The sequence below is a fragment of the Saccoglossus kowalevskii genome, chromosome 6 (assembly GCF_978046115.1).
Source record: "Saccoglossus kowalevskii chromosome 6, keSacKowa6.1, whole genome shotgun sequence".
NCBI classification, from domain to species: Eukaryota; Metazoa; Hemichordata; class Enteropneusta; family Harrimaniidae; genus Saccoglossus; species Saccoglossus kowalevskii.
The window spans coordinates 27,629,157-27,655,270 of record NC_140646.1 but is presented as its reverse complement, the minus strand read 5'-3'; the positions used below and the strand labels follow the sequence as shown (position 1 = coordinate 27,655,270).

At 34.1% G+C, this 26,114-nt stretch overlaps 1 protein-coding gene across 1 annotated transcript; it reads left to right on the top strand.

Annotated features, from left to right (window-relative positions):
- The first annotated feature begins 299 nt into the window (after positions 1-299).
- On the top strand, positions 300-26,114 carry LOC100375820 (uncharacterized). Its single transcript, XM_085500287.1, has 21 exons — positions 300-503; positions 1,791-2,204; positions 5,179-5,325; positions 6,474-6,809; positions 6,923-7,292; positions 7,799-8,009; positions 8,653-8,758; positions 9,172-10,542; positions 10,694-10,823; positions 12,197-12,402; positions 13,116-13,379; positions 14,045-14,245; positions 16,506-16,709; positions 17,222-17,395; positions 18,668-18,766; positions 19,583-19,675; positions 19,929-20,043; positions 22,342-22,568; positions 23,641-23,837; positions 24,139-24,307; positions 24,642-26,114. Exons 2-21 carry the CDS (start codon positions 1,872-1,874, stop codon positions 24,675-24,677), a joined length of 4,989 nt encoding a protein of 1,662 aa, XP_085356413.1. The 5' UTR covers positions 300-503; positions 1,791-1,871; the 3' UTR covers positions 24,678-26,114.

Below are 26,114 nucleotides of genomic sequence, written 5' to 3'. Positions count from 1 at the left end.
TCAGATTACATCACGTATATACATACATTGTTTTCGTCATCGCGCATTTTTTTGCGTGCGCAATGATGTCGAATCTGCACTAACTCGTGTGGGTTTCAGCGATTTTTTCTTGTGTCTGTGGTTGACACGATGGCGAAAACAGACAAGCGGAAGAGACAAACCGATATTAACAAAATTCTATTTTAGTAACCGAAAATTTACACCCATAACACACATTTTCTAGGAATGCTTCGAGTAAGCGGGACATGGGGAATCCCCTACCTGGAATGACGTTACTCAACTCCCACAATGCACTGCTATGCGTATACATGATGGTGCGCACCGAGTGGCGATAACATCACTTTAGGGGTCATGGTAATGGGAAAGACCCTTTAGTAATGACGTATGTTGGCTGGACCAACGATTAGTTGTTGAGTCTGTGGATTTATATGTAACATAAGACGTACTTTACGTCGATACAAGCTAAATATGTAGCAGACGAGAGAAAGTGTCATACACTGAGCGTAAGTATGTCATTGGTAGTGTTCCATACACAAAAAAATGTCTCTTTACTGTAGTTGGAGTTAGACGAATAATCATAAAATGGCCGCCTGTAAGTACCGCCGCTGCTTGCCGTTGCATTGGTTGTAGTTTCAGGTGTCTGCATGACCCCCTGGTTTTCATATAATGACCTCTTACGTGTCTGGTAAAATACAATTGAAATTAATTACATTTTTTGGCAATCGCTCGCTATATAATCCAATTGTTCGAAATGTAAATTCATATTGATAGAAACCAGAAATATGGTGACAAGCAACGATTTTGATTGATAAGATATTGTCTCTAAGTGGCTGCCCACCCAGATATCTAAACTGCTGATCAAAGAACAATCACACACTGTATTTACTTTCACTGTATTTACTTATTACACATACTGACCCATATTTATTTTTCTTAGACGTAATTGTTATGTTATGTTTCTTTTTTTTGTCATAGTTTCCTGTTCAAAGCTATTATAGGTTTCACACTATCATTTACTATTTAGTAAATAGTATTTTCATACATTCATACAGTCAGAAAATCTTTAAAATTGTAGAATAGAATAATAGTTGTCACAGTTACCATATTTTACTAACCCCAAACCTTCTTTGATTATAGATTCTAAACTAGAAATCATTTGTTGGTAATTAATTTTATAAATGTTTACTGCCTAAACAAAACCTTGGAGAAATTATTTACTCACATAATTATCTTGATATTTAGTTCCCCTTAGAGTAATAATTTTTGTTTGGTAAATCTTGAAGATAAAATAAAAACGTGAACTTTATCTGTATGACTATTTAAATGTATTGAACATAATTAATATCATAATGTGTTAGAACTCTTTATAATTAAAAATTATGCTAATTATTCTGTTGTATTTACAAATACTGAACAGAAACTATTCCAGTGCCAACATATCATCACTGAATCCAAAGTGTCATGTCCATTTGAAACAGGAAATACAATGTCGCACTAGAAAAAATCCTATGCATAAATCAGGAATTATTTATGTTGTCTACATGGCTGTATTTTTGTTGTGATACTTCATGCACCAGTGAGCCTGCTTACACAATGCTATGAGGAAATACTTGATTTCATGGGGTACACACTCCATTGGCATAGTGACAGCTGATATCTATCACGTGATACAGACTACTAAAGCTTCTATGGACGGTCACGGATTGTCAATATCTATTGTTTAAAAGATCCTGCAGACAAAAATTGTATTTTTAAAATATTTCTCTGATAACCTTTCTCATTTTTTTTAGGTCAGACAGATTTCTATATTACAGAAGAAAAATAATAACAAGTTGGCGTAGAAATAATATTTCCAAATTACTTAATGTATAATGGAGACTGAGGTACATATCATTCAACCAAATGATCCAACTGTACCAATCGTATCAGATAGAAGTGATGGGAATGAGTATATTGATACTAACATGATGGCCGCTGCGATCACAGCACCACAGTCCACTATGTACTTGACTGTGGAACAAACAATTAGTGCTACGAGGTGCAAACTAGAAGAACATATCCAAATAGCTGCTCAGAACAATCAGACAAACAACGATGAGACAGCTCAGCTAGCTAAAGATGTGGTTAATATCCCGTGTCCGTTGGGAATGAAATATGCGAGGCTGGATTTCCCAGTGTTACTCCGAATGAACTATAACAAACTGGTAAGTGACCTCTTAGACGCCAACTCCTCACTGCCAATGTGTCATACTACATGAAGTATGTATGACATTCGGGTGTTGGTGTAGAAAAGGCATGTCTAGTAGTTTTATAATAGGGTACTGTAAAATACTTTATCTTAGCTGGAATTAATTTGTGATTTGAATGTGAAATATAGGAAAATAAGTATATTCACTGGATTTTATTTCCACTGAATCTTCCCTTCAGCGAAAATAAATTCAAAGCAAAAGTTAAGGTATTTTACAGTAGTTTTGTTGGACGTGACACAGTGCTGTATTGTGTACACTGCAAATAAAGTATTCCTTTATTCTATCCTATCCTATCCTAACCATACCATATTAGTAGTGCATCTCTAATACAAGTATATATAAATTGTATTTATTGTACCCAGTAAAAATATGACTTATTTTTAACATAAATATATGCTACTTAGAGAGCAAATATGGTATACACTCTAGGGACTGATATATATATATATATATATATATATATATATATATATATATATATATCGGTAGTATCGGTAAGTGTTTTTTAGCATCATAAGTTTCAGCATGATTTGGCATTATGATTTGTATTAGAATTGGAGTAGTTTTTAAAACCATGACAAGTTTAAAATCAAATATTACATAAATTATATATACATATCCCTACTCTGAACTAGCAAAACATTAATTACTGGGTTAATAGAAAATACAAATTTGGTTGGAAAATATGATTTGTTTATCAAGATTGTACACACTAAAGAGTTTCCAAATTGTTGTTATTGTAAAATAATTTTCGTTTAGTCCAAATATCTGGATTATGGATACTGGTAACTGCTTTCACTTTGTAAGGTATAGAACAAACTTTTGAAATTATTGTTCTTGGCCTGGGTACTATTTCACAGTTCAAAGCATTCAAGTTGCAGTTTAATTTTGTAATTATACAGCGTGGTGAATTTTGAAAACTATGACTAATCATAAAATTGAAACAGTTTCACTATCAATTTAAATTTGAAATATTAGGCATTTCCTTTAACCTAATTACTGTTATTCACAAATAATATCAATAGCATTTACTAATATTACATCTAGGTACAGAAAAACTAAACCATCTTCACATCAAAAGACATCTTGAAAATAGTAGTACCGGGGGGGGGTACTTTACTACCTAGTAACTTAGGGGGCCTTGTTTGAACTGATGAATGTTGGGTAGTACATATATTACCTCCATTTTTGTCATATTTACCGTATATCATTAATATCGTAATAATCTTCATTGTTCATGTATGTGTCCTAGAATAATTATGTGTCCTAGAATAATTAAAATTCATAATGTAGTTTGTATTACTAGCAGGGTTCCACCGTTACTATGGCAGTGAATTTATGCATATGCTTCAACATATATTTAGGTAACAGATCTCAAAATATCTGTCATTGGTGGTCATCATAGCCGACTTCACAATGTAGAAGGAATACAAATCTTGTCTAATGTATTCTACATATTTTTGAATCCATGTAATATAACCAAAATGAGTGAGTGATACCAAATGTCCACACATGGGGTGAAATGTTCATGTTTATACAAATATACACAACACCTAGGCAAATGAAAAATTAATTTTGGTTGACCATAATTTCATCTCATTATATAATTACTTAGGTTCAAAAATATGCTGCTCGTGCTTTCCCCTTCATAGCATGCAAATAATCTGCTGTACTCAAACAGATGTACTTTCAGTTATAAAACTATATAATTAATAATTACTCGGTCACTTATTGTTTCACTTATAGTTCCCTGGTTGCTAATTAATCTTAAAATCCAAGTAAGATGTCAAATTATTCATAGGCCTTACTATTATTATTACATGTGCTGTATTCCTGAAATTGAAATTCAGCGAGTTAGTGTAAACACGTTCTTTTAGCTTTCTCATATATGTATATTAGCTCATTCAAGATTGTGGCTAATTCAACAAATAGTCTGTTTTTACAATGACATGGTTGGCAGCTGAATCATAGTGCTACTGATACTTGTATAGGGCAAACTCAGGTAATAGTGAAAATTCAATTCTATGTTTTCAATATATTCATTCAACTCAGCTTTCATTGATTTTATGCCATGTGTTGGAGCTATTCACATGTATTTAACAAAATTGCAAATGGCAAGCTTTGGCCCAACTTTTATTCTAAAGGTACTCCTTGGCATCGGCATAGTTTGTGGCATGAATGTCCTTGTCTACATGTACATGTTTATTGATCTTTGTTTTATAGGTTCAATGATTAACCACTTGCTGGTATCTAGGTTTTGAAGTGTAACCGAGAAAAATTGGTGACACTTTTTTTTGGTACCTCATTGTCTCAGTGTAATATCTGGATTTCAAATATGTTTAATATTATAGCCTGATTTAGAAAGATTTGTTCATTCCACATTCTGATCGGGAGCGTAGTTAAATTGAATTATAGCATTACATGTAACTTATAAGGTTTTAGCAGCTTTGATAATTTTGGTAGCAGCACTTTTTTTCTTGGCACTATTACTAGTATTTATAATTTTGTTTAAAAATGAAATAATCCAGTTCTAGCATTAACGCAGAAATTATCAATGTAGCATGCATGAAGCGATTATGAATTGTTAATTATTAATCTTAAAGAAAACATTGTTTTGTAGCATTTTTAAGGGTACAGCCTATGGGTGTAGTTATTGTGAGCGTCAAATTTTTTGACCCTAACCTGAGTAATAGTTAACTGGTTCCCACCATGTAATCATTGAGTTATTGACACCATGAATACCAATTATTTTGCACATTTTTAAGCATTTTCATATAATTTTTTGTTAATTTGGTACCAAAGGAATATAAATTTCCATTACCGATATTTAATTTTTTTTAAAAATCAAATATGGAAACAAAATGATGAATGCTAACTTCTGTGATCCAAGGATAAACATCAATTGCAAATTTTTGTTTTCACTGCACAGGGCCAGGACTCTATCGCTAAGCTCATATCAGCACTCGGAATACTGGAAAAATATGGAATCAATTTATTAAAAGTAAACAAGCCTAATGTATGGAGGAGTGTTCGGTTTTCAAACGTGATATTTCGTACAAAGGTGGATATTGTCGAAGTAAGTACATTTTTTTTATATTAATTAGTTTTCTCAAGATTTGGAATGATGGTTGAACAAGCAGGGCCACTGGTAAACCTTTTTTTTTTTTCATGTTTCAGTTCAAAATGGCCAACTGGTGGCTATTTTCTTTCTGTTGTTTTTGAAGGATGCACTTACAAACATGATATTTAGGATATGCCTATCTTGCATTGTGGTTTTTTCAAAGCTGTCATTGTTATTTGGACATATATGAAACAATGCAAAGGTCAAAGTTCAGCTGAGCTATCCACCCATATTGATATTGTACATATTTGGAATATTACTGTGACTACCTTCTGAGTTGTTTCTACTACTTGGATAATTCTTTTGTTCTTATTCTAATAAAATAAACATTTTTTTCACAGATTGTACAATATTTCTAGTTTATTGACTCTTAAATTAATAATGAAAAGTTGCATTTTGCTGGAAAGTCAAAGCCAGCCTCCAATTTATTCATTTTGGTCTAGATCAACTGCTAATGACTCCTCATGAATTGTCATGAACTTTTTAAAAATCAATATTTAACTGTTATATATGTTTTCATTCATTACCTGCAAAATGCTATCAACTTAACAATAGATTATGCATTTATATTTGTGAAATGATCAGATAAGTTGTCTATCGATGTTTTTGTTTTGACATTGAATGTCACTGTTGTCTTTCCTGACTTTTTTGATGTGCATTTTGCAAGTGTGAGTTGTGAATGCTGACATATATTACATTTGTGCCACAGAAACCATGTTTTAGTTTGCGATTTAGGTGTCTGTGTGGCCGTCTTCCTATCATAATTGCATTATGGCAATTTAATGTGCTATCCTAGCATCAACTATAGGCCTGGTCGAACACAAGCACCTACAGACCTAAATCAAGTTTCAAGTTGCATTTGTTAATGAATGAAACATTGGTAGGGGTGGACTCATTTATTTAGGATTTCGACTCAAATCTACTGATAACGAGTCTGATGCTACAATCACTATGCTACCAGTAACCGGTATGACCTCCCAGAAACCTGAATATGTTCTTAGCTATTAAAAAAAACAATAAATTCAATTTTAATATCTAAATCATCTTTAAACATGATTGATGCAATTTATTTACTTATTGTTTTACCATCGTTGCCATTATAGGGTGCCCGGAATGTTCTTCAACTTCTCGGATACACAGAGGATGTTGATGATGGATTGACTTATCCAGACGAAGTTGAAAATCCTAATATTGCAGAGGTTGTTAAAGTAACTGCAGACCTCATCATAGCCAAACATGAAATAGAAGCTATTCAAAAAAACTGCCACCCTCAACCTGATGCTGTGAAACAGTACAAGATGCCCAGTTATCAGAGTACCCCTGGATCTGTAAGGTCTATGCAGCAAAGATTGAGTACACAACTGGAGAAAGTGCACCAGCAACAATCTGGTATGCCTAGCCGTGTAGTCGGTGGAGTAGCATTACCAGGAATGACATATGTGAGTTCATTGGAGTTATCAGTTCTACATGTATTTTCCAAGGTATGCAAAAATCCCAAAAATTCAAGCATAAACAATATGTATTCACATAGTGTTAAATATTTATATTACAGCCCCCTAAAACAGTCTCTGCTCTTGGCCGACGTCCACCACCACCACCACCTCCTCAGAAAGATGTCCCTTCAGGGTCTGTTACCCAGCCAACAATCTCTAAGCCACCAACCAGTCAATTGCCTTCATCATTACTTACTGATACTCCAACTGGAGCAGAATCTTCAATATTGGACAATACTCTGGAAATCAAAAGGCCTCCAACTATGGAACCTGCTATAGGACCTGCTGTTCCAACAACACAACAAAAAAGACGAGCCCCACCAAGACCCATATCAACATTAGAAAACTTCCCACCTGACACTGTTGAGAGTGCCATTTCACCAAAAAAGAGTTTGAATTCTACTGATGACACTCCTAACAAAATTATAGGTAGGTTAGAATGAATTCAAATTATCTGATGATCGATGGTTAGTTGGACATCTTTCCATGAAGTTGGTAGCATCGTGATAATTACGATATCATAGTGACACACCTTTCAGTTACAATTAATTTACAAATTTGATAACAGACATGTGTATTTAATAAAACAAATGCTTTGTTTGAAATTTGTTAAATTTACATATTGATAAGACATTATATCTCACATATGCACAATGAATTTGTTTCAAGATCCAATTAAAGATGACTGAATGACAACCAATTAATTTTTTAATTAAATTATAAACATATTTTCACAATTCTCAAACTAGATATTAATTTAATCGTGTGTGGAGAAACATGGGTTAAAAATTCCAATGAAGTGAGCATGCTACACACACACACACTCTTCACAATGAATTGTCTCACCAGTTTAAAGCAATTTATTTTATTTTATCCAAATTGCACCACATTTGTAAAATGCCACATTAACATATTGCAACTATGTCTTCCTTCAGATGAAGCTACACTTTGTGACTTGTGTGGACAGTGTCCTGCTACAAAGCTGTGTGATGAATGTGGTGACAAGAGGTGTGACGAATGTGACAATAGATGGCATCAACACGCTGCACGTAATTCGCATCATCGACGATCTTTCCAGGCTGTGGATAAAAAAGCTGAAACATCAACTGTGGTGTCTCCGCCCCCACAGACACTGCATAGAAGCAGGTACATGTACATGCAAGTTAGTTGTCTGCTTGTAAATTGCACTTACAATGGGTGTTGGAATATGGTATGGTACTTGCAACGTTGTAATATTACTTACTTGTTGTCAGCGATAATTGGTGGGACTTTGCTGTGAACATCATTGTTGATATGGTAGAGATTATTTAAACTAACTGAAACTCATGTTGAATGTCTGAGAATGTCTTGGTTATTGTGGGAAATTAAAATGCTAAATTTGTACATAATTTCTTAAATGATATTTTTCAAGCCATACCCCCTGTAAAAATGGTTGTGTCCAAGAGAATGGCTTTTCATAGGATACAAAGATCTTTGATAATATTACTAGGAAATTGATAAGAGGGATAAGTACCTTATTCTGATTCGTGCGGCATAGTGAATGCTATTCTATAACTTAAATTGATATATTCATTTCAAATACTAGTAATCACTTGAATGGATAGTGTTATGAATAATTAAAATAATTAGTTAATTGATGTGTTATCTATACCTTGTTTTGACTATTGATTTTTGTCTGCAACATTGACTGAAAGTACTGTGTAGCAAAATATTATTCTATTTTACCATATGTTCTTACACATTGGGAAATTTGGTCTAATTTGCATATCTATTCCCTTCCCCGTCCAAGGAGTGATGTATCATTGCCTAAGAAGCCTGTCCCTACACCAAGGAAACGAGCAAAACCAAGACCTGAATCTGTATCATCTGTGTACGAAATGCAAAGCAAATCTGAGGTAAAAAAATATAATTATGAATTAATTTTAAAATATAATTTTGAATTAATTTTAAAATTGCATCGCTGTGAATTTACGAATATTCTACTAGAAGGACGAGTGAACAAATTTCAAAGCAATGTTGTATATATGAACCAGCTGCATGATTTCATTCAAGAGGTACATGTATTTAAGAACACAGTTACTGTGAAACATCTTTCTTAGCTAGCAGTCATTAGCTAAACAGTGATTTCTCACTAAATCAAGCATTCCGGTTACAAATTTTGGAGTTGTTCAAGTGTTATGCCATCATTCAATTCTGTATGCAAAATTAATATGAAATGAGTGAAAATGGAAATAGCTGTTTCTTCGATGATGTAGTGACAGTAGTACTGCAGGATTTAATGGTTTGGATTATTTTCTTTGTTTCATAGGAACAAACATCACCCAACATTCACTTACACACCTTACCAAAAAGTCGTTCAACTACTTCAGTATCAAGTTTTCAACAACCTCTTCCTGCTGTTGGCTCACAGTCGAATGCTTACCTACCTGAGCTTGAGCAGGAAGCTCTGATGCCACAACCAAAAGACAGGAGAGAGGAGGAGAGAAAGTTTTTATTGATGTTAGAATTGATTAATATTGATATAGATCAAAGCCGGAAAATAGTGCACGAATTAAGAGACCAACAGGATGCTATGAAGAGGCACAATCTAGAGGCATGGCAGACTCCACATTACCAACAGATTGAGCTAGAGATACAGAAGGAAATGAAAAATGAGAAAGACTTGATGGTTCAAAAATCTGCTTTGACAAAAGAATTCAGACAAGGTTTGTCGGTGATGGCACAATCACTGTATGGGCCCTTTCCATCCAGTGTTGTGCACCAGCCTCCTGGATCATATCATCTACCACCTGAGCTAATTCCACCCAGTGATACCCTCTTGCAGTCACATCTACCTGCCCAAATGGTGCAACCACTTCGTACTAATGCTTTGGGAATTGGAAGCAGTAATCAGTATGCCTCATTACAAAGACTGCCTGGACAAGTTCACCGAAGGCAAGACAGTGCTCACGAGAGCCACTTGGCTACAATGCCACGTAGGTCTGTGTGTCCGTCATGCAAGTATTTGAATATTTCTGGTGTTGAGGCTTGCTCACAGTGTTCTCTGAACCTGTTGCCTTCTACTAAGAAACCTTCAGTATTAAGCAGTAGTTATCAGAATAAGCTGCATGACATTCAACAAATTGAGATGATGCAGACAAAAGAGTGTAATAGGTGTGGAACGTCAAACAAAGCTGCTAATGAGATATGTGCGGCTTATCAACTACCCTTGTTGAGTAAAGCACCAGAATCTAAGATTGGTGGCATGGATTTTGATCTACTCGAATCACCACCACAGCCTCCTGCGCGGAGACAAAAACATAAACAGAACCAACAAATAGAAGAAGTAAAACATCTGATCCCCGCTGCTGTTACAGCTGGGCCTGAATCTTCAAGCACTGAATCAGCGAGTAAAAAGCACATGTGGTCTTGCGAACACTGCACCTATCTCAACACTAACCCTGATACTCGTATCTGTGAAGTGTGCAGTCGAACTACACATAGTATCCCCATGGTAGGAAAACAAAATGCGAGAATCTCCAAGTCAGATGGCAATGACTCTGATGATATACTGCCAAAATCTGCTTTTATAGCCCACAGCTCTGTGGAGAATATAGTAGACAAAACAAAATCAGAAGAGATAAAATCATCAAAACAACCAATCTCCAGATTTGTATCTATGCAGGAAGACCAGGAACAGGTAAATATATTTTATCTATTATTTTTATCGACCTTATTGACTAAAATTCGTTTACTGCATAGTTGTTAACATTGTATTGTAACACGTCTGGCTCAATTTATTTTAATTTGATGCACAGAAAATGATCGCATCTTCTCTTCCTGAATCATAGGTGGTCAGAGAGAAATTGCAGGCTAAAAAAGAATGGCAAGAACAATTAAGGCAAGAGGAAGAAGAGGCAAAGAAACAAGAAACATTGACTGGAAGTAGAAAAACAGCGAATACAAAATTGGATACAGATTGTAAGAGAAATGTTTATATGACCAAAATATACTCATTACAACTGCACTACAGTGTGCCTCATGTTTTTGAGAACATTGTACATTTACTGTCATCATAATAATGGATTGAATTCTAAATCAGCAATATTGCCAGCTAACCATACTACTGAATGTTCGTTTGCCCAATTGATTTTGGGTCACACCATTCTCAAAAGGTGACAAGTTAAATTAAAATATGAGAGGGACATTTTTTTTTTATGATAAGTGATCTTGATAAGTAATATATATATACATTTGAAAGCAAAAGAAAATATTGAGTATATCAAAATATCATTACTTAGGGTAAAATTATATATTCCTCATTTGAAATGGTCGTAAGCTCAACTTGCAAGATGTCATGGGGAAACTTTGAGTTAGAAAACTTGTTTCTCATGGTACAGAAGTAGTTGAATGGATTGTCATTTCAATCAATGGCCAAGTCCACCAGAATGTGGTAAAAAAATGTTGGGATATTGGAATGATGACAACTTCAAAACCTACCAGTTGTCTGTGACCAGTAGCAACTCAGGATATTGTTTTGAAAACAAGCAAGCTATTGATGACTGCAGCCAAAGTTAATAGAATATTGCAAAGTATTATTTGTGATGTCTATTGTTTCTTAGACTTCTTCCGAATAAATGCGACAAGGTTCAGAATTTCTCAGAGTAATTTTATCTGAAACTGGTGCATCATTTTTAGCTGAAACAACTTACAATAAATTCTAAGGTATGAAGTATTGAGAGTGCCACTTGCAGTCACTATAAATGCACCTACTTGATAATGGTGTGCCCCGAACTGTGCATTTTTCAATGTTCAGTTGTATGGTTTGCCAATTAGCCATGCTATATTGCTGATTAGATGTTTCATCTGTTATTGCGATGACAGGAATTTCTAATCACATTTCAAGTTTAAATCCTTATTATTGAACGTATGAGTAAATTATAAATTTAGCATGTGAAATCAGAGAAAAAAAACTTTCGATGCACGCAGGCAAGTCTGTTCTTGTTTTAATGAACTTTTCATGTGTGTTTCTAGAATCTCCTTCACATGTTTATTAAGCCAATGTTTGGAAAAGAAGTTCTTGCCAAAGTAACACTGAATTTACAAGTTGATCATGTGGCATTTGCATCTGTTGTGACAAGTGGATTATGTCATTGTCTCATTTGCATAACAGTAAACAGACCTTTTGTTTTCTACACTCTTGGCCATCTTAGAATAGCCTATCAGTGGACAGCTAATTGAAATTCCAAGTACTTACAAGTACATTCAAATGGTTAGTCCTTGTTTCAAGCTTCTGAGCTCAACCATGGAACAGCTAAGAATTCCACAATTATCTTACAATCTTTTTTTACCAGTGACATCATCTATCATTGAAGACAGTGATCCTTTTGGAAAGATCGACATCGACAGGTGGGAGAAGAAACAACCAGACCTTTTGAAACTAGAGACACAACAAATTCAAGATTGGAAGAGACAGGATCGACAGCAACAGGAGATTAAAGAAAGGAAACTACTTGAAGAACAACGAAATGATGGGTTGAAATTTATTAATCTATTGAGGGTAAGTTATGTTGTTTTTATTACCAGTAATATGATCACTTGCGTAACTGACTTAGTTGATCCATATTGTGCAACAATCATCTACACATCAATTGAAATATTATCAATATTTTTTTCAGTTTTGTTATAGATTACAAAGCTGGGTCATTCATCTTACTCTACTGAGTGTTTCTCTCACCCAACTTTGTTTCTGAGAACTTTGTGTTGATTAATCTCTCGCAAATAGCGTGTACCTCAGATTTGTTATCATCTTAGTTTTATGCAGATACTTTGTTATTACAGCTTCAGTTTTGTATTTAACATTCTATGTATCAAGATTGTGTTGAATGGTGACAAAACTTGTACATTCAACCTGATGAATCAGCACCAAATATAATTTGTGATATATTGCTATCCAGACTTAGACATTAAATTTTCGGGGGGCAGCATCTAATGCAGTGCAGAACTGCAGCCCCTATTTTTTTGTAGAATCCACAACCATTTATTAATTAATTATTGCAGGTCCTTCAGTCATTTACTGATTAACTGTCATGTACCGGTTAATGTATTGTGAATGGTTGTCAACTGTCATTTGAAATTTATAAAACATTTATAAAAATATTTTATATAAAAACATTCATGCCTCCATTAAATTTATTGTATTTGCATTTTTAATTTATTACAATTTTATATATTTCCAATGTAATGTTTAATTGTTATAAATTCTTATATTAGAAAGTCGATGAGAATACGTATAACGTGAACGAACTAGAAATTGCCTTACATTTATGTGACACTAAAGAACCTTTCAAATGGCTACAAGATGACTGGCCTGCGCTTATAGAAGAAATTATCAACATGTCAAGTATACAGGCTCAGTATGATGAGCAATATATTTGGGGTCGCATCACTACTGAAGAAGCGAAAGAAGCTGCATTACGCCACCTTGGCGATGTCAAAAGATCTGCAGAGGAAAGCTTAATAAAGCGAAAGAATGAGGTTAGGAGACATACCAATAATTTTAATTTTTGGTTTGTTGATATTGAAATTCACATGAAACATTTCAGAAATTTGTTGTCATTGTATGTTGCATCTTTGTTCAGAGATGGCTTTTGATGACAGCTTTTTACTAAGAGTATTTGTTGACTTGCTTTGATACTTGATATGCAGATACCTTAAACTTTTTCAGATTTTCTATTTTTTATGACAATATTTTTGTCATTTCTGCTAAAAAAAATGCTATTATCAACTAGCCCTGATTTGTTTAAGAATTTATTATTTTGCCTGCGATAGTCAAGCATTGCAATTTATAAGTTGAATACACTGGAGCTGTTTCAACAGTCAAGTTTCACACTACTCTCAATCCTATAACACTCTTCAGTCTGCAAACATAATTTAAACAAAAGTTATGAACATCTTTACTGTGCAGTAAGCTTTTATAGTGCAGTTAAAAAACATACATGTGTCATGAATTCCTATTATTTATCCTTGCATTAATTTTCGTAAGTGGTTTTACGAGGTGCGCCCTCTGTGGCAGGATCAATATACACAGGTGGAGCTAAGATGGCGGAGTAGCTAGCGAGGACTGGTAGTGAGTGATCTGTCGTACTGATTTTGTTATAGCGTTCTGTGACAACATGTATGTATCTTATTTGTGAATTCAGATAGAAGAATTCTTGGACCTTGGCATTTATGGCAGAGAAAACCTCTCTGAAGCTCTGAAGCGTAATCAGGGTGATATTAAAAAGTCTATTGCAGACTTAGAGAAACAGACCTTGGAACCCTTTTTAAACAGTGTATGGGATGAAGGTAGCGAAGTCTCAGTGACGAAAACTGAAGCAATAGATCAGAATGTAAACTATGAGGTGAGTCATAATATGCATACTGCGACATGATACATATATGTACCTGTATATGTAATGGCACCCATTCAAACATCACCACTGCCAATTATAATGTGTACAAATTTGGCTGCCTGAAGATATTTATGAATGTAAAGAAGAAAAAACAATCTTGTCTCTTGCAACGTTCATGTTATGGTATCTCTGCCATGTGGTGAAATTTTTAATTCTCAGTGTTTGCAGAGGGATTACACAACTTGTATTCATGTTATTCGGGACCACTTGAGATCCACTTAGCTCGTGCTGAAATCATGCCCTTGTTCTTCGATCTGTTATTTGACCCAAACATGGAAAACGATACCCATATATTGATAATAATAACTGCTATATTGAAATTATATCCATTTGCTGTTATGGTATTTATTATGACTCGTGAACGGCAAAGAAGATTTGAAAAACAATTATTTTTTCACAATGATGTAGCATTGCAAGAAAAAACTGTTGCAGCTGCACATATGCGTCGCTGATGACGGTTTGCATTGATTTTATTCATCACTACAGCATCCGACCATATCTCGATGCACTTCCCTCCATCGTCATGTCATACTATGACAGAACCCCACACCCTCCCCGTGGCTTTCGTTGCGTATGGAAGTTATTTTCACGAGTGATGCGGTGTATCCTGCGGCCGTACTTTCACGAGCGAAGCGAGTGAAAGTACAGCAGAATACACCGCATCTCGAGTGAAAATAACTTCCATACGCAACGAAAGCCACGGGGAGGGTGTGGGGTTCTGTTATTATTACATATGTTTCATACTTGATTATTTCGTACTAAAGAAAGAACGTGCAAACCGAGATGGAATTTAGGTCGGGGAACCCCATTGCCCATTAATATGTTCCAATATAAGTGTTACGCCCTAGCAGCGCATGTCAGTGTAGAACGCACCCGGAGAACGCGTGTCACTGTTTGTATCATGAAATTAAAATAATCAGACGTCTAATCTGAGTCACTGTCCGAATAAATAACTCGTTGACGTTTAGTTGGGAACACGACAGAAGCAGAACTTGAACTGGATGACTATGATACACAGTTTATGTTGAAGTTAAAAGTTCCGCAAACATGCTGTACAACTGCGGTACTCCACTGACGGGATGACTTTCGTCGACAGCGGTTGTCGCTGAGCTGCATGCTACAACTTCGTGTGCGATGTTGCTTGCTGGTCGTGGATTACCGGTTAAAATGTTGCTCTTTTGGCGTTGGTAATTTTTATTTGGAACTGAGTAACGCCGCAACGTCGCCAGCAGAAACCTGGTATCTCGATGCTGATGGTTGCGGCTGCATAGTAATCGCTAATTTTACTGCTGGTGGATCTTCTGAGAGCCCTTCAAGGTTTATAAAACTCAGTTTCCAGGTGGTCAACATACATTAAGTTCTTCCAATCGTAGTATTCCATGTGATGTACACCTGACATGCCAAAAATGTTGTTGAACGATTTGAACTGGATAAAAATAGCAGACGACAATGTGTTTACAACTAAAATAAAAATAGTTCGGTAGCCAATGAAAATACCATGTTCATTTGCATATCGACCGTGAAAATACCGAAAACATTATTGCATGGGTGATATGCAAATTAGTTTGGGCCAAAATAAGTGACTGCCTAAAAGTACCATTACTGTTGTTCAAATTTCATTTCACTCGGCAAGTATATTCATGTACCCCAAGGGGAAAATATCATACTTCTAAATATTGTTTATTTCGAAAAACTGTACTCCTGAAGGGACTACTTTGTTTGCTCTCAGACCTCATTTGCATATGGGTTGTGGAAATACCGATTTTGATTTCATGGACGAATCAAAATAAACTGCAGTACATATGTAATAATAGTATGAATCAGTATATGTTCTCTTAAATTCACCACTGAGGGTGTGATTTTGCTACGTGCCGAGTGTTAAGACAGCAAATCTCGGCACATGTTGAGTTTCGGAACCAATCATCTTATCAAAACAAGACAGAGATCTGTGCATGCGCCAAAAAAGCACTAACATGAACGCCACTATTGTTTAATAACAATTGATTCTTCAAAACTGCATCTTTGAAAGTTAATGAATTGATGAATTTCCCACTACTTTTTAGTATTTTCATAACCTGTGTAAGCTGGGGATATGACTGCAGTTCCATATTTCTATATAGATCTAACTAGCAATTTTGTCATCCCCTGAATGAGACCATAAAATTGATAACTTATATTATTAAATAAATAATCATATATTTTCTTGTAGAGGCGAATAAGATTAATTTTGGCAGAGTATAAAATGGTGAGCTGGGGAAGAGCTGAGACTGCTATTAAATTGCTTGCCCTCAATAAAGAAAATGCTGATGATGCTATTGTTGCTGCTCGCGAATGTGGAGATATGCAGAAAGCTATAAGATTCTTAGAACAATACTCATGCGAAGTATGTATAACGCCCATGCCAATGAATAGGGTAAGTCACAATGCACTATTTCTTCTTAGCATTATTGAATACATGTTAATGCTATATTGGGTTAAGATGCTTACGGATTGACCTCCAGAAAGCTGTACATCCCATCTGTTTGCTTGACATGGCTGGGCTGATCATATTCAAATTAAGCACGTCATGGAAAACGTACATGTATGCATATTCGTTCATTTCACAATCCAAATTCAAGATGGTGACCATTTCGTAATGAGGGCAATTTTTATGACAAAAATCATGCGTTTCCATATTTCCGGACCCAGATCTTGTTCAAACTCTGTACATACATTGCACATAATGAGGCCTTGATGGTTTTAAAAATGGCACAATGACGAAAATGTTGTATTAATGAATACTGTGGTAGGACTATATCTATGAACGTGACTGATTTAACATTACAACTACAATTACATCATGTCACGCATATTAATTTTCCACAAGGTGAATACATCTTTTCATCCATGGCATTGCTTTTTTATAATTGTGTGATCTATTTGCAGTTGTACACCCTCTCCCATTGTCAATGTAAAATATGCAAGGAATGTATGATTGGCTACTTTAGTGTGCAAATCAGGGAGAAGAATATACGTCAGTGTTCTTGTCCTATCTGCAGTGAACCAAACATGGAAGACCAAGAAAATGCAGACACATACTTCCAATTTCTAGATGTTGTGGTAAGTTTCCAGGTTCTGTGTCTGTTTTATTAGACTGTACACTCCAATAATGATGAACTATTATAGGACATTATTTTGGACCCTATTGAATTTTTTAAAATTGTATTTGTTTGTCAAATGTATGATTTGCAATATGTGATCAAAATTCTGGTGAAAGATGTTTTTTCAGGTATCAACGTAAGTAAATCAGCCTCATCACCTGTAAATAAACATGCATGTATGTATTTCAAAGACACAACAATAGCAAGTTATTTGGTTACCTCAGAATAATCAAGATAAAAACATCATGTTGGTTCTCAGAATGCATGATGTATATCCAGAGATAGCTGTGTGTTGAGGACATAGAAAACCACATAGAATTGTGGGAAATAGCATGCACTGCATGGTGTAGTCCACTACATTTTAACTAAGAAAACTGCATGATAAAGTTACTTTATTAGTCCTCGTTCGGACACAGTCCGAAGACAGGGATTTATGGAATGACCTGTGTGTGTGTGTGCGTGCGTACGGACCTGTATCTTAGACATGCCTTGACCAATTACATTTTAATTTCACACATACATAGTATTATACATTATGCACATCAATTTGTTTCACAATCCGATTCAAGATAGCCGAATGGCGGCCATTTTTGTACTGAAATTTAATCAAAATCGAGCATTTCACAGCTGTTTACTGATGGATTTCATTCAAACTTGGTACATACATTGGACATTATGGGTCCCTGATGCATGTCATTTTGTTTTTCAGATCAGATTCAAAATGGCTGACTGGTGGCCATTTTGTTTTAATGAATGCGATTCTAGAGCCATATATCTGACATGCTTTGACTGATGTTCAAATTTTATATATTCATTATACATCATGTCATAGATATACAGATGTATTGGTTTGACGGTCCAATTCAAGTGTTTTTCTAACCAATGGTATCACATAGTAGTGCTTGTACATTTTCAATTGTGTAAATAGAAATAAGCAGCTATATTATAATTATTGCTGTATTAAAAAAACAATGTACATAACCCCAGTAATACATGCTTTGCAATTATCCACAACACTATAAAATATAGATAAAATTAAACAGATCCTTCACAGACATTTCCATTTAGTATTTTTAGAATGTACGTTTGCCATGTGATTTACGGATTATTCTTCAATTCATGCGAGTTTTTAATTTTGCATATACCCTCATCGAAATACTACACACACAGACATATTTTTTGAGCTGTTTGAGTATAAATGTATTTCATACTTGCGTGTTTGTCTCTTAAGGTTCATGATTACTTAGGACCAGAAATCCATGAATTGTTCCAGAAGAAATTGACGGATATGTATTTAATGAAAAATCCTAACTTCCGCTGGTGTTCTGTGGTAAGTATTAGAAGACCAACTTGCAAGGTTTGATCATTGTTCCCCATTGAAACATATAAACGGTGGGTAAACCAGAAGAGGTGGTAATTGATTGTGAATGTAATACTTTTTAACACATTGCCTGGTGAAAGCCTCTATGGAGAGCAGAATTGAATGGTAAAAGTGTAAACCAACAATGTGTTAACAAGTTGTGTTCCTGGTAATTGTTTTAAAAATTACTAGATATGTAAGCAAGCTATTTTAATTTTGAATTTTGTTTTTCCCTTGAGCTAAGGTTATTGCTAGAACAAATCATGGTTTAAGTACAGATGTTGTGCTCATTTGTATAATATATACTTCGCATTCCACCCTAAAAATATGGGTAGGAATATACCAATCTATGCAGACCTGAGATCCAGCTTATAGTAGTAATGCTTGATTTTGGTTAGGCAACTGAAGAATTTGACTCCAAAAACTATTCCTACACTGGGAATTTTGAATGCATTGATGAGTGCATAATTTGTGTTTGACAATTTGTTGAGGCATCTTCTTCTTCAGAAAACAAGATGTCCATCAGTCAGCCATTTTAATTCCCATTTGTTAAACAAAAAATGTGCATTATGGTCTTGTTTATTCTATGTACTGGTATGTAAATAAATCAATCTATTTCTGGAATTAGATTTGCTCTAGTATGTTCCACAAATGAACTGCAATTTTAAGTGTCTATGGTGTGAATAATTTATGATGGTCCTACATGTCCTAGATGATTGCATCGGTGAAATCATGTAATCTACTAGTATCTTAGCTTACAAACCATTCTTTGTTTTGTTATTTTAGTGTGATTTTGGTTTCCTATATGAGAATCCAAACAGACTGAAGATGACTTGTCCTGAATGCAAGAAATATACCTGTTTTAAATGTAAAAAACCTGTAAGTACACATTTTATTGAATTTAACCTCAGAATAGCCAGTAAATGGTGGTCAAAAAAATTGTAATTAGCCATGATATTACAATACAAGTTACAATATTTATTTATACATACTCATAAAATTTGCAATTACCAGCATTTTCTTGTCAAATTAAAAATGTTTACAGTCATCCTATACATGTTTTAAATAAATTGAACTCAAAACCATAGCAAACTTATTCATAGAAATATTATTTTTCATGAAACATTGCCAGTGGTTAGATCAGCATGAAGGACTTACTTGTGAACAGTTCCAAGCCTGGAAGGAGGATAATGACCCTGATCACCAGGCAGCTGGGTTAGCTGCACACTTAAAAGAATGCGGTATAGGTAAAAACAGTATTTTTTACTTATTTCATAAAAAAACATTCTATTATAATTAATATATATTTAATTGTGGATGTTGTGGTAATATTTAATCATTTATTTGTTCAGTTCCATAATTAGATAAGGCTAAGGCTCAATATGGGCTTAGTGATAATACATTGTAATCTGAATCATGCTTAGTGATCAGTAGAAACTTATTGGCAATGCTTAGAGAACTCGGAATCTGTTTACTGGAGCCAGCTCAGTGTGAAATCTGTGACGATATGTGGAGACCCATCGACTGATCAATCAGTAGAAACTAGTCATTGCAATGCATGGAGAACTTACTTAAATTGGTGGCAATTACTGGAGCCAGTGTAAAATCTCTGATAATATATATCATTTCTCAATTCAGTGCTTATCAATTGATCATATATAGTCATGATGCATGGAGGAAAATTGCTTAGGCTATTTCTTTCTACCAATGCATTCCCTGGATATACAAGACGTTCTCTTGTGATGACTTTGAGATAATTGCACCACGTGTCAGGAGATGAATTCATTCTTCCTTATACTAAATGCTATGTTCCTACTATTTGTGGGATTACCACCATCCATATTTCATGAAATTACAATTACCCAACTTCTTTTTTTGAAATGCAAATTTATTCATATATTCCCAACTTTGTGTTTTTGAGAGAAATTCCATCTCTTCTGGGATTAAACATTGGCATTTATCAAATGAATGAACCCATATCCACCAGTAACCTTTGACGGCTTTTGGTGTACGTCAAATAAAATATGTGATTGTGCTATGTGCATTCAAATTTCATCATGTGAGCGATGTATTTTAGATACGTCTGGGACTTTAATCATGCCCCAGCATTCAGGTACATATTTTCAGATTTGAATAAACATCATTCTTGTATGAGGTTAAAAAGTGTATTATGCATATTTATGATGTATTAAAGCAGTTGACAGTTTCTTAAATTTTATAAACACTTTGGAATACAATGTTGAAAATTGTTTTTAGTACTACGCTTGTATCTATGATTATTTTTAGGTCAGGTTGTATGTCATCTTCAAAGAGTGATGCTCACATTTTTTGGGGGGTTTCTGCCTAAAGCATGTATGAATGGATTCATTCTGTGTTAGGTTTGGGCAATTGGTTCACCCTTATACTTGCAATGAGAACCAAAACCAAAAAAAGTGTTAGTATAGAGATGTACAGTAGTGACTCCAATGTCTTGAATTGTTTCCTGGCAAAAACATTTATGTGATCAGTTTGTTTTGTGATTCTATGCTAAATGATTGTCTGGACATATTTTGATCAATTTTGTTAAAGTACAATGTAGGTGACATTGGAGAATTGATATGAGAATGGTCTTATTCCTAAGAGTTGTTACTTTGAGTATACAAATCCTGGATACAGTACCATTTGATGTAACATCATGTTTTTTTTAACTAGCTGGATATTTCATCATTTAATTATCGTCTTTTATTGTTTATAATTAATAAAGTCACTATGACATTGACAATAACTCGTTTTTAACTCCGCTGTCGACTTTATCGAGCGGAGCTTATCATGTGAGTGATTGTCCGTCGTCGTCCGTGTCAATGTTTTACTTTTTCGACTTCTTCTTGAAAACTACAAGCCTGAATGCTTTGATACTTGGTGTATATGTACCTTGGGTAGACCTCTCTTAGATTTGTTCATTTCATGATCATATCTTCAATTCTCTAATTTTTGTGAATATTTTTGTCATTTTTAGTAAAAAGTGATATTTTCAACTTCTTGTTAAAATCCGCAAGTCCAATTGCTTTGATATTACATATATAGGTACTACATGTGTACCTCTCTCAGATTTGTTCATTTTGTAATGATATCTTTAATTTTCTAATTTTGGTGAATATTTTTGTCATTTTTGGTAAAAAGTGATATTTTCAACTTCTTGTTAAAAACCGCAAGTCCAATTGCTTTGATATTACATATATAGGTACCACATGTGGACCTCTCTCAGATTTGTTCATTTTGTAATGATATCTTCAATTCTCTAATTTTGATGAATATTTTATCATTTTTGGTAAAAAGTGATATTTTCGACTTCTTGTTAAAAACCACAATCATTTATGGTGAAAAATGATATTTTTGAATTCTTGCTGAAAACAGCAAGTCCCATTGCATTGATACTATGCATATTGTTCATTTTCTAATGATATTTTCTGTTCTTTAATTAAAATGTGCATTGCTAATAGCGGAGCTATCTCAGCCAAGAGGCTGCTTGTTTATTTTAAAATTTGTCAACTTCTCCTCTGTTTCAGACTGTCCTAATTGCAATTTTCGTTACGCCTTGGCCAAGGGTGGGTGCATGCATTTTAAATGTACCCAGTGTCGCCATGAGTTCTGTAGTGGCTGTTCTCAACCATTTAAAAAGAACTGCACTAAACTTCGAAGCTGTGAGAAGAAAGGTCTTCATGCACATCACCCTAGAAATTGTCTGTTCTACCTTCGTGATGAGTCTATTGAAGATTTACAGAAACTGTTGAAGGTAGGGCTATAAAAGGAAATAGGGACTTATGGGATAGTTTCTGTCCATGTGTGCATCTGTCTGTCTGTCTGTCTCTGCCTGGAGCTGTATCATGGACACCCAAAACAATGCTCTTCAAACTTTATCTGATGCACATGCAATGGTTTAGTGTTTCTGCAAAATATTTTGGTCTTAAAAATGTCTGACTGTACAATATTATTGTAAAAAAAATAAAATCAAGTATTTAGACATCTCAAAATGTCAAACCAGACATGTCAAACTAGATCTGGGAATGGTACATATTCTTGCAAATCTTAAATAAATTCACATGTTTACTATGTTTTAAATTAGATGTTATTTTTCCAATTATATACAATTTTTTGTTCATCTATATCACAGTAGATGCCAAAATTTGAATTTGGTACAAACTTATTTAAGGTAGAACCCTACTCGTATTTTTTAAGAAAGTTATGTTAGAAATGTTCATTGGGTTATCATGTACAATCATGAAGCTATTGTCTCACGCCACTATGAATTAGCATTTGTGTTGTGTGTTTGTGTGAGACACTTGTCCTAATATTTTTCAAAATTGCTATTATTAGAACAATTCCATAGAGCACAATGTTAAATTGTATTTTTTGCCACTTTTTATAACTAAAAAAAAGGGAGGACTGTTGATTTATATTTTTTTTTTGCCTTGGGCAAATTAGATGGATTTGTATTTCTAGTTTCAGTTTTCATTTGCCACTAAAATCTCTGATGGCTTATAACCATCACCATTTATAGTAAGTGAACAACTGAAATACAGAAATGTGAATTATCAAAACCTAATAATTATTTGAGATTCATCTATGAACAATAGAGATTAACATACATAATACATGTCGCAAAATGTTCTCCATAGAGCCTTTTAAGCATTATAGAAACAGTATTTTGTTTGGAAACAAAGGAAATACTATTAACATCTTTTATATGCAAATTACTGCAATAGATGTTTGATCGATTATTTGAGGAGAACATTGTGTCACCAAATATGTTAGAAAATCCTGCACAACCAGATTTCCTCATATCATATTATACATCTAATCTGCAGGATCATAAAATAAACTTTAATGTTGAGAAACCACAGGTAGCTCAGCAAGGAGATGTTGGTGAGCCACAAGGCGCTGCTGCTGTAGCTATTGTTGCTGATAGCAAATGCACGGTAATGGAGCAAAAGGAAACTAATGATGGATTGATTGATGCAGCATGTGGCAAGGATGTACCTAATGGATATGCTGGATTATGCAAGTAAGCCCACCCCAAACAATAGTCTGTTCAGTGTTATTCAACACATTATACTGTGGTTATAGTAAGCGGGTTCTTAGAGAAAAACTTTGTGGTGTTCTTGTGAATAAATTATTATACATATTAATGATTCAACCTTTTGGCATGGGAAGCCCAGAACTGAGCAAGATAAAGAAAGTTATTTAAAATGTCTTGCTCTGAACATTGTTTTAAATATGCTTTGGCTCATATTGATGTTAAAGGTTTGTAAATTGACATTTATTCGTGAAAAATATTAACAGTTAACTTTTTCTTTCATCTTTAGGATTCATTACTGTGAGTACCTGGTTGAAAAAATTACAAGCAATCACATAGATCCTGCCATAATGTTTAAAGAAGATGCTCTGAAAGTCATTCTAATGAGAAATGAGGTGCCTGTGCCAGATAGAAACAAGAAGGAAAACGATCAACATTACCGACAACGATTACTTTTGGCAAGTGTTTCTTTTACGATTTTTGTTCATCATCCCTTGCTTGCAAAATATTGTTATTCCACCTAAATTTTGAGCTACCTGGTAAATATTTTTTCATTGTAAATAATATGAATCTATATAAGCTTAGCATATAAGTTATTTTTTTATGATTGTCCTCTCTAGTATTTACCAACAGCATTTATATCATTCTTGATCATAAAATAGAAAAGCAAAATTCCAAAAAGGATACTTGGCTTCTCCCCTATATGGTTTTAATCATATCATGTGTGAAAGGCTGAATTGTTTCTGAACTGCTTAAATAATTTGTTAACTGTGATTTATTTTGTGTTTGTAGTTGGTACAACAAAAGATTCCACTGGAAAATCGTTGATGTCCAAAATCCTGCTGTCTTGTGCAGTGTTGGAATAGTTTATTGTGAAGTATTCTTCTGTTACAATGATATTTAAGGTGATTAAGATGGTGGTGATGATAATGGATATTTCAAATATATTGAAACAAAGCATAGCATCAATAATTTTCTACTTATTTTTTTCTTTATAATTTTACTGTGAAACTAGTGCTGAGAGTTTTTAGCATAAACAAGATATGGTACTGAAAGAGTTTAAGCTGAAGTTATTGAATCACAACACTTGGAAGTGTTGAGATGAGTTCATACTATATAGAGAACCACTTTTATAATAATCGATTTGGCATTCCGGGAATTCATTTATAATATACTAGCAATACATGTATATTTGGCATGCTACAATGTAATCAATACTTAATAACTATGGAACTGTTTTCAATAATGAGTGCCCTGAAACTGTTAACACTAATGATTTGCAAATACAATATTGCAATGCAATCTAGTAAAATTAAGGAAATTTTATCTACCAAATCACAAAAAAGGTATATAAATAAACTACAATGACTTTCTTTGAATGCTTACAATCTGAAACAAATTCAGTCAAAAGAAAGCTTTTCACTAACATTGACCACATTAATAATATTGTGGTATAACTCAATCATTTATTCATTTTAAATTCTTGTGTAAAATGGGTTGTTGAGAAATTTAAAAAAAGTTTGTGTAAAGTAAATCAAAAAGAACATTGTATTTCACTTTAATGTGTTCACAGCATGACCAATTACAAACTCATCACTGACTTAATCCTACATTACAAGCACATGCTTATTAATTTTTAAGGCATGGATATTGTTTACCTTGTGTTACTTTAGCATGATTTTTGTTTTGCGCTTGTATATAATAATATGATCATGTAGCTGAATGTGAAAAGGCATTTGAAAGAATGCAAAAATGTAGTCTATTTTTAATTGTCTTGAACATAATCTGACAATTTTACGAGTCATAGTTTCATATATTGCAGTGTCTGTTAAAGCTGTCCAGATTTAAATATTCAGACAACATTATCACACTTTTGAAATTAATTTGATGCTATTTCACAGCCATGAATTAAAATTGTATTCTCTTTTTGACGAATCTGTAGTATTGAGTAATCTTCTGTTGATTCAATAATCCAGTGCAATTACATTTGTTATCTGTGGTAAATTGTTTGATTGACTGAAATTTATTTACACTGAATGAATAGAACAGGTAGTGTTCTTTGTAGATTCGCGTCGCTAGTGGCCGATTGTAGTTCAATTTTATGAATAAAAAGCAAAGTTAAAAGAACATTTGGAATCTGGTTAGGTACTTGGCTAAAAGTGATCAGGTTGGTGGATCACCCCAAGAAGAGTCTGTAGCCGATTTGGTTGTAATCAGTCATGAATTACCTGCAACAATTTATTAAAACACATTGAATATCCATCA

Excerpts from the sequence above, each read along its gene's own strand:
- LOC100375820 (XM_085500287.1), top strand. The coding sequence starts at position 1,872 with ATGGAGACTGAGGTACATATCATTCAACCAAATGATCCAACTGTACCA. Across the intron at positions 14,246-16,505 it reads ATCAGAATGTAAACTATGAG|AGGCGAATAAGATTAATTTT; the intron begins GTGAGTCATAAT and ends ATTTTCTTGTAG. Across the intron at positions 23,838-24,138 it reads GGATATGCTGGATTATGCAA|GATTCATTACTGTGAGTACC; the intron begins GTAAGCCCACCC and ends TTTCATCTTTAG.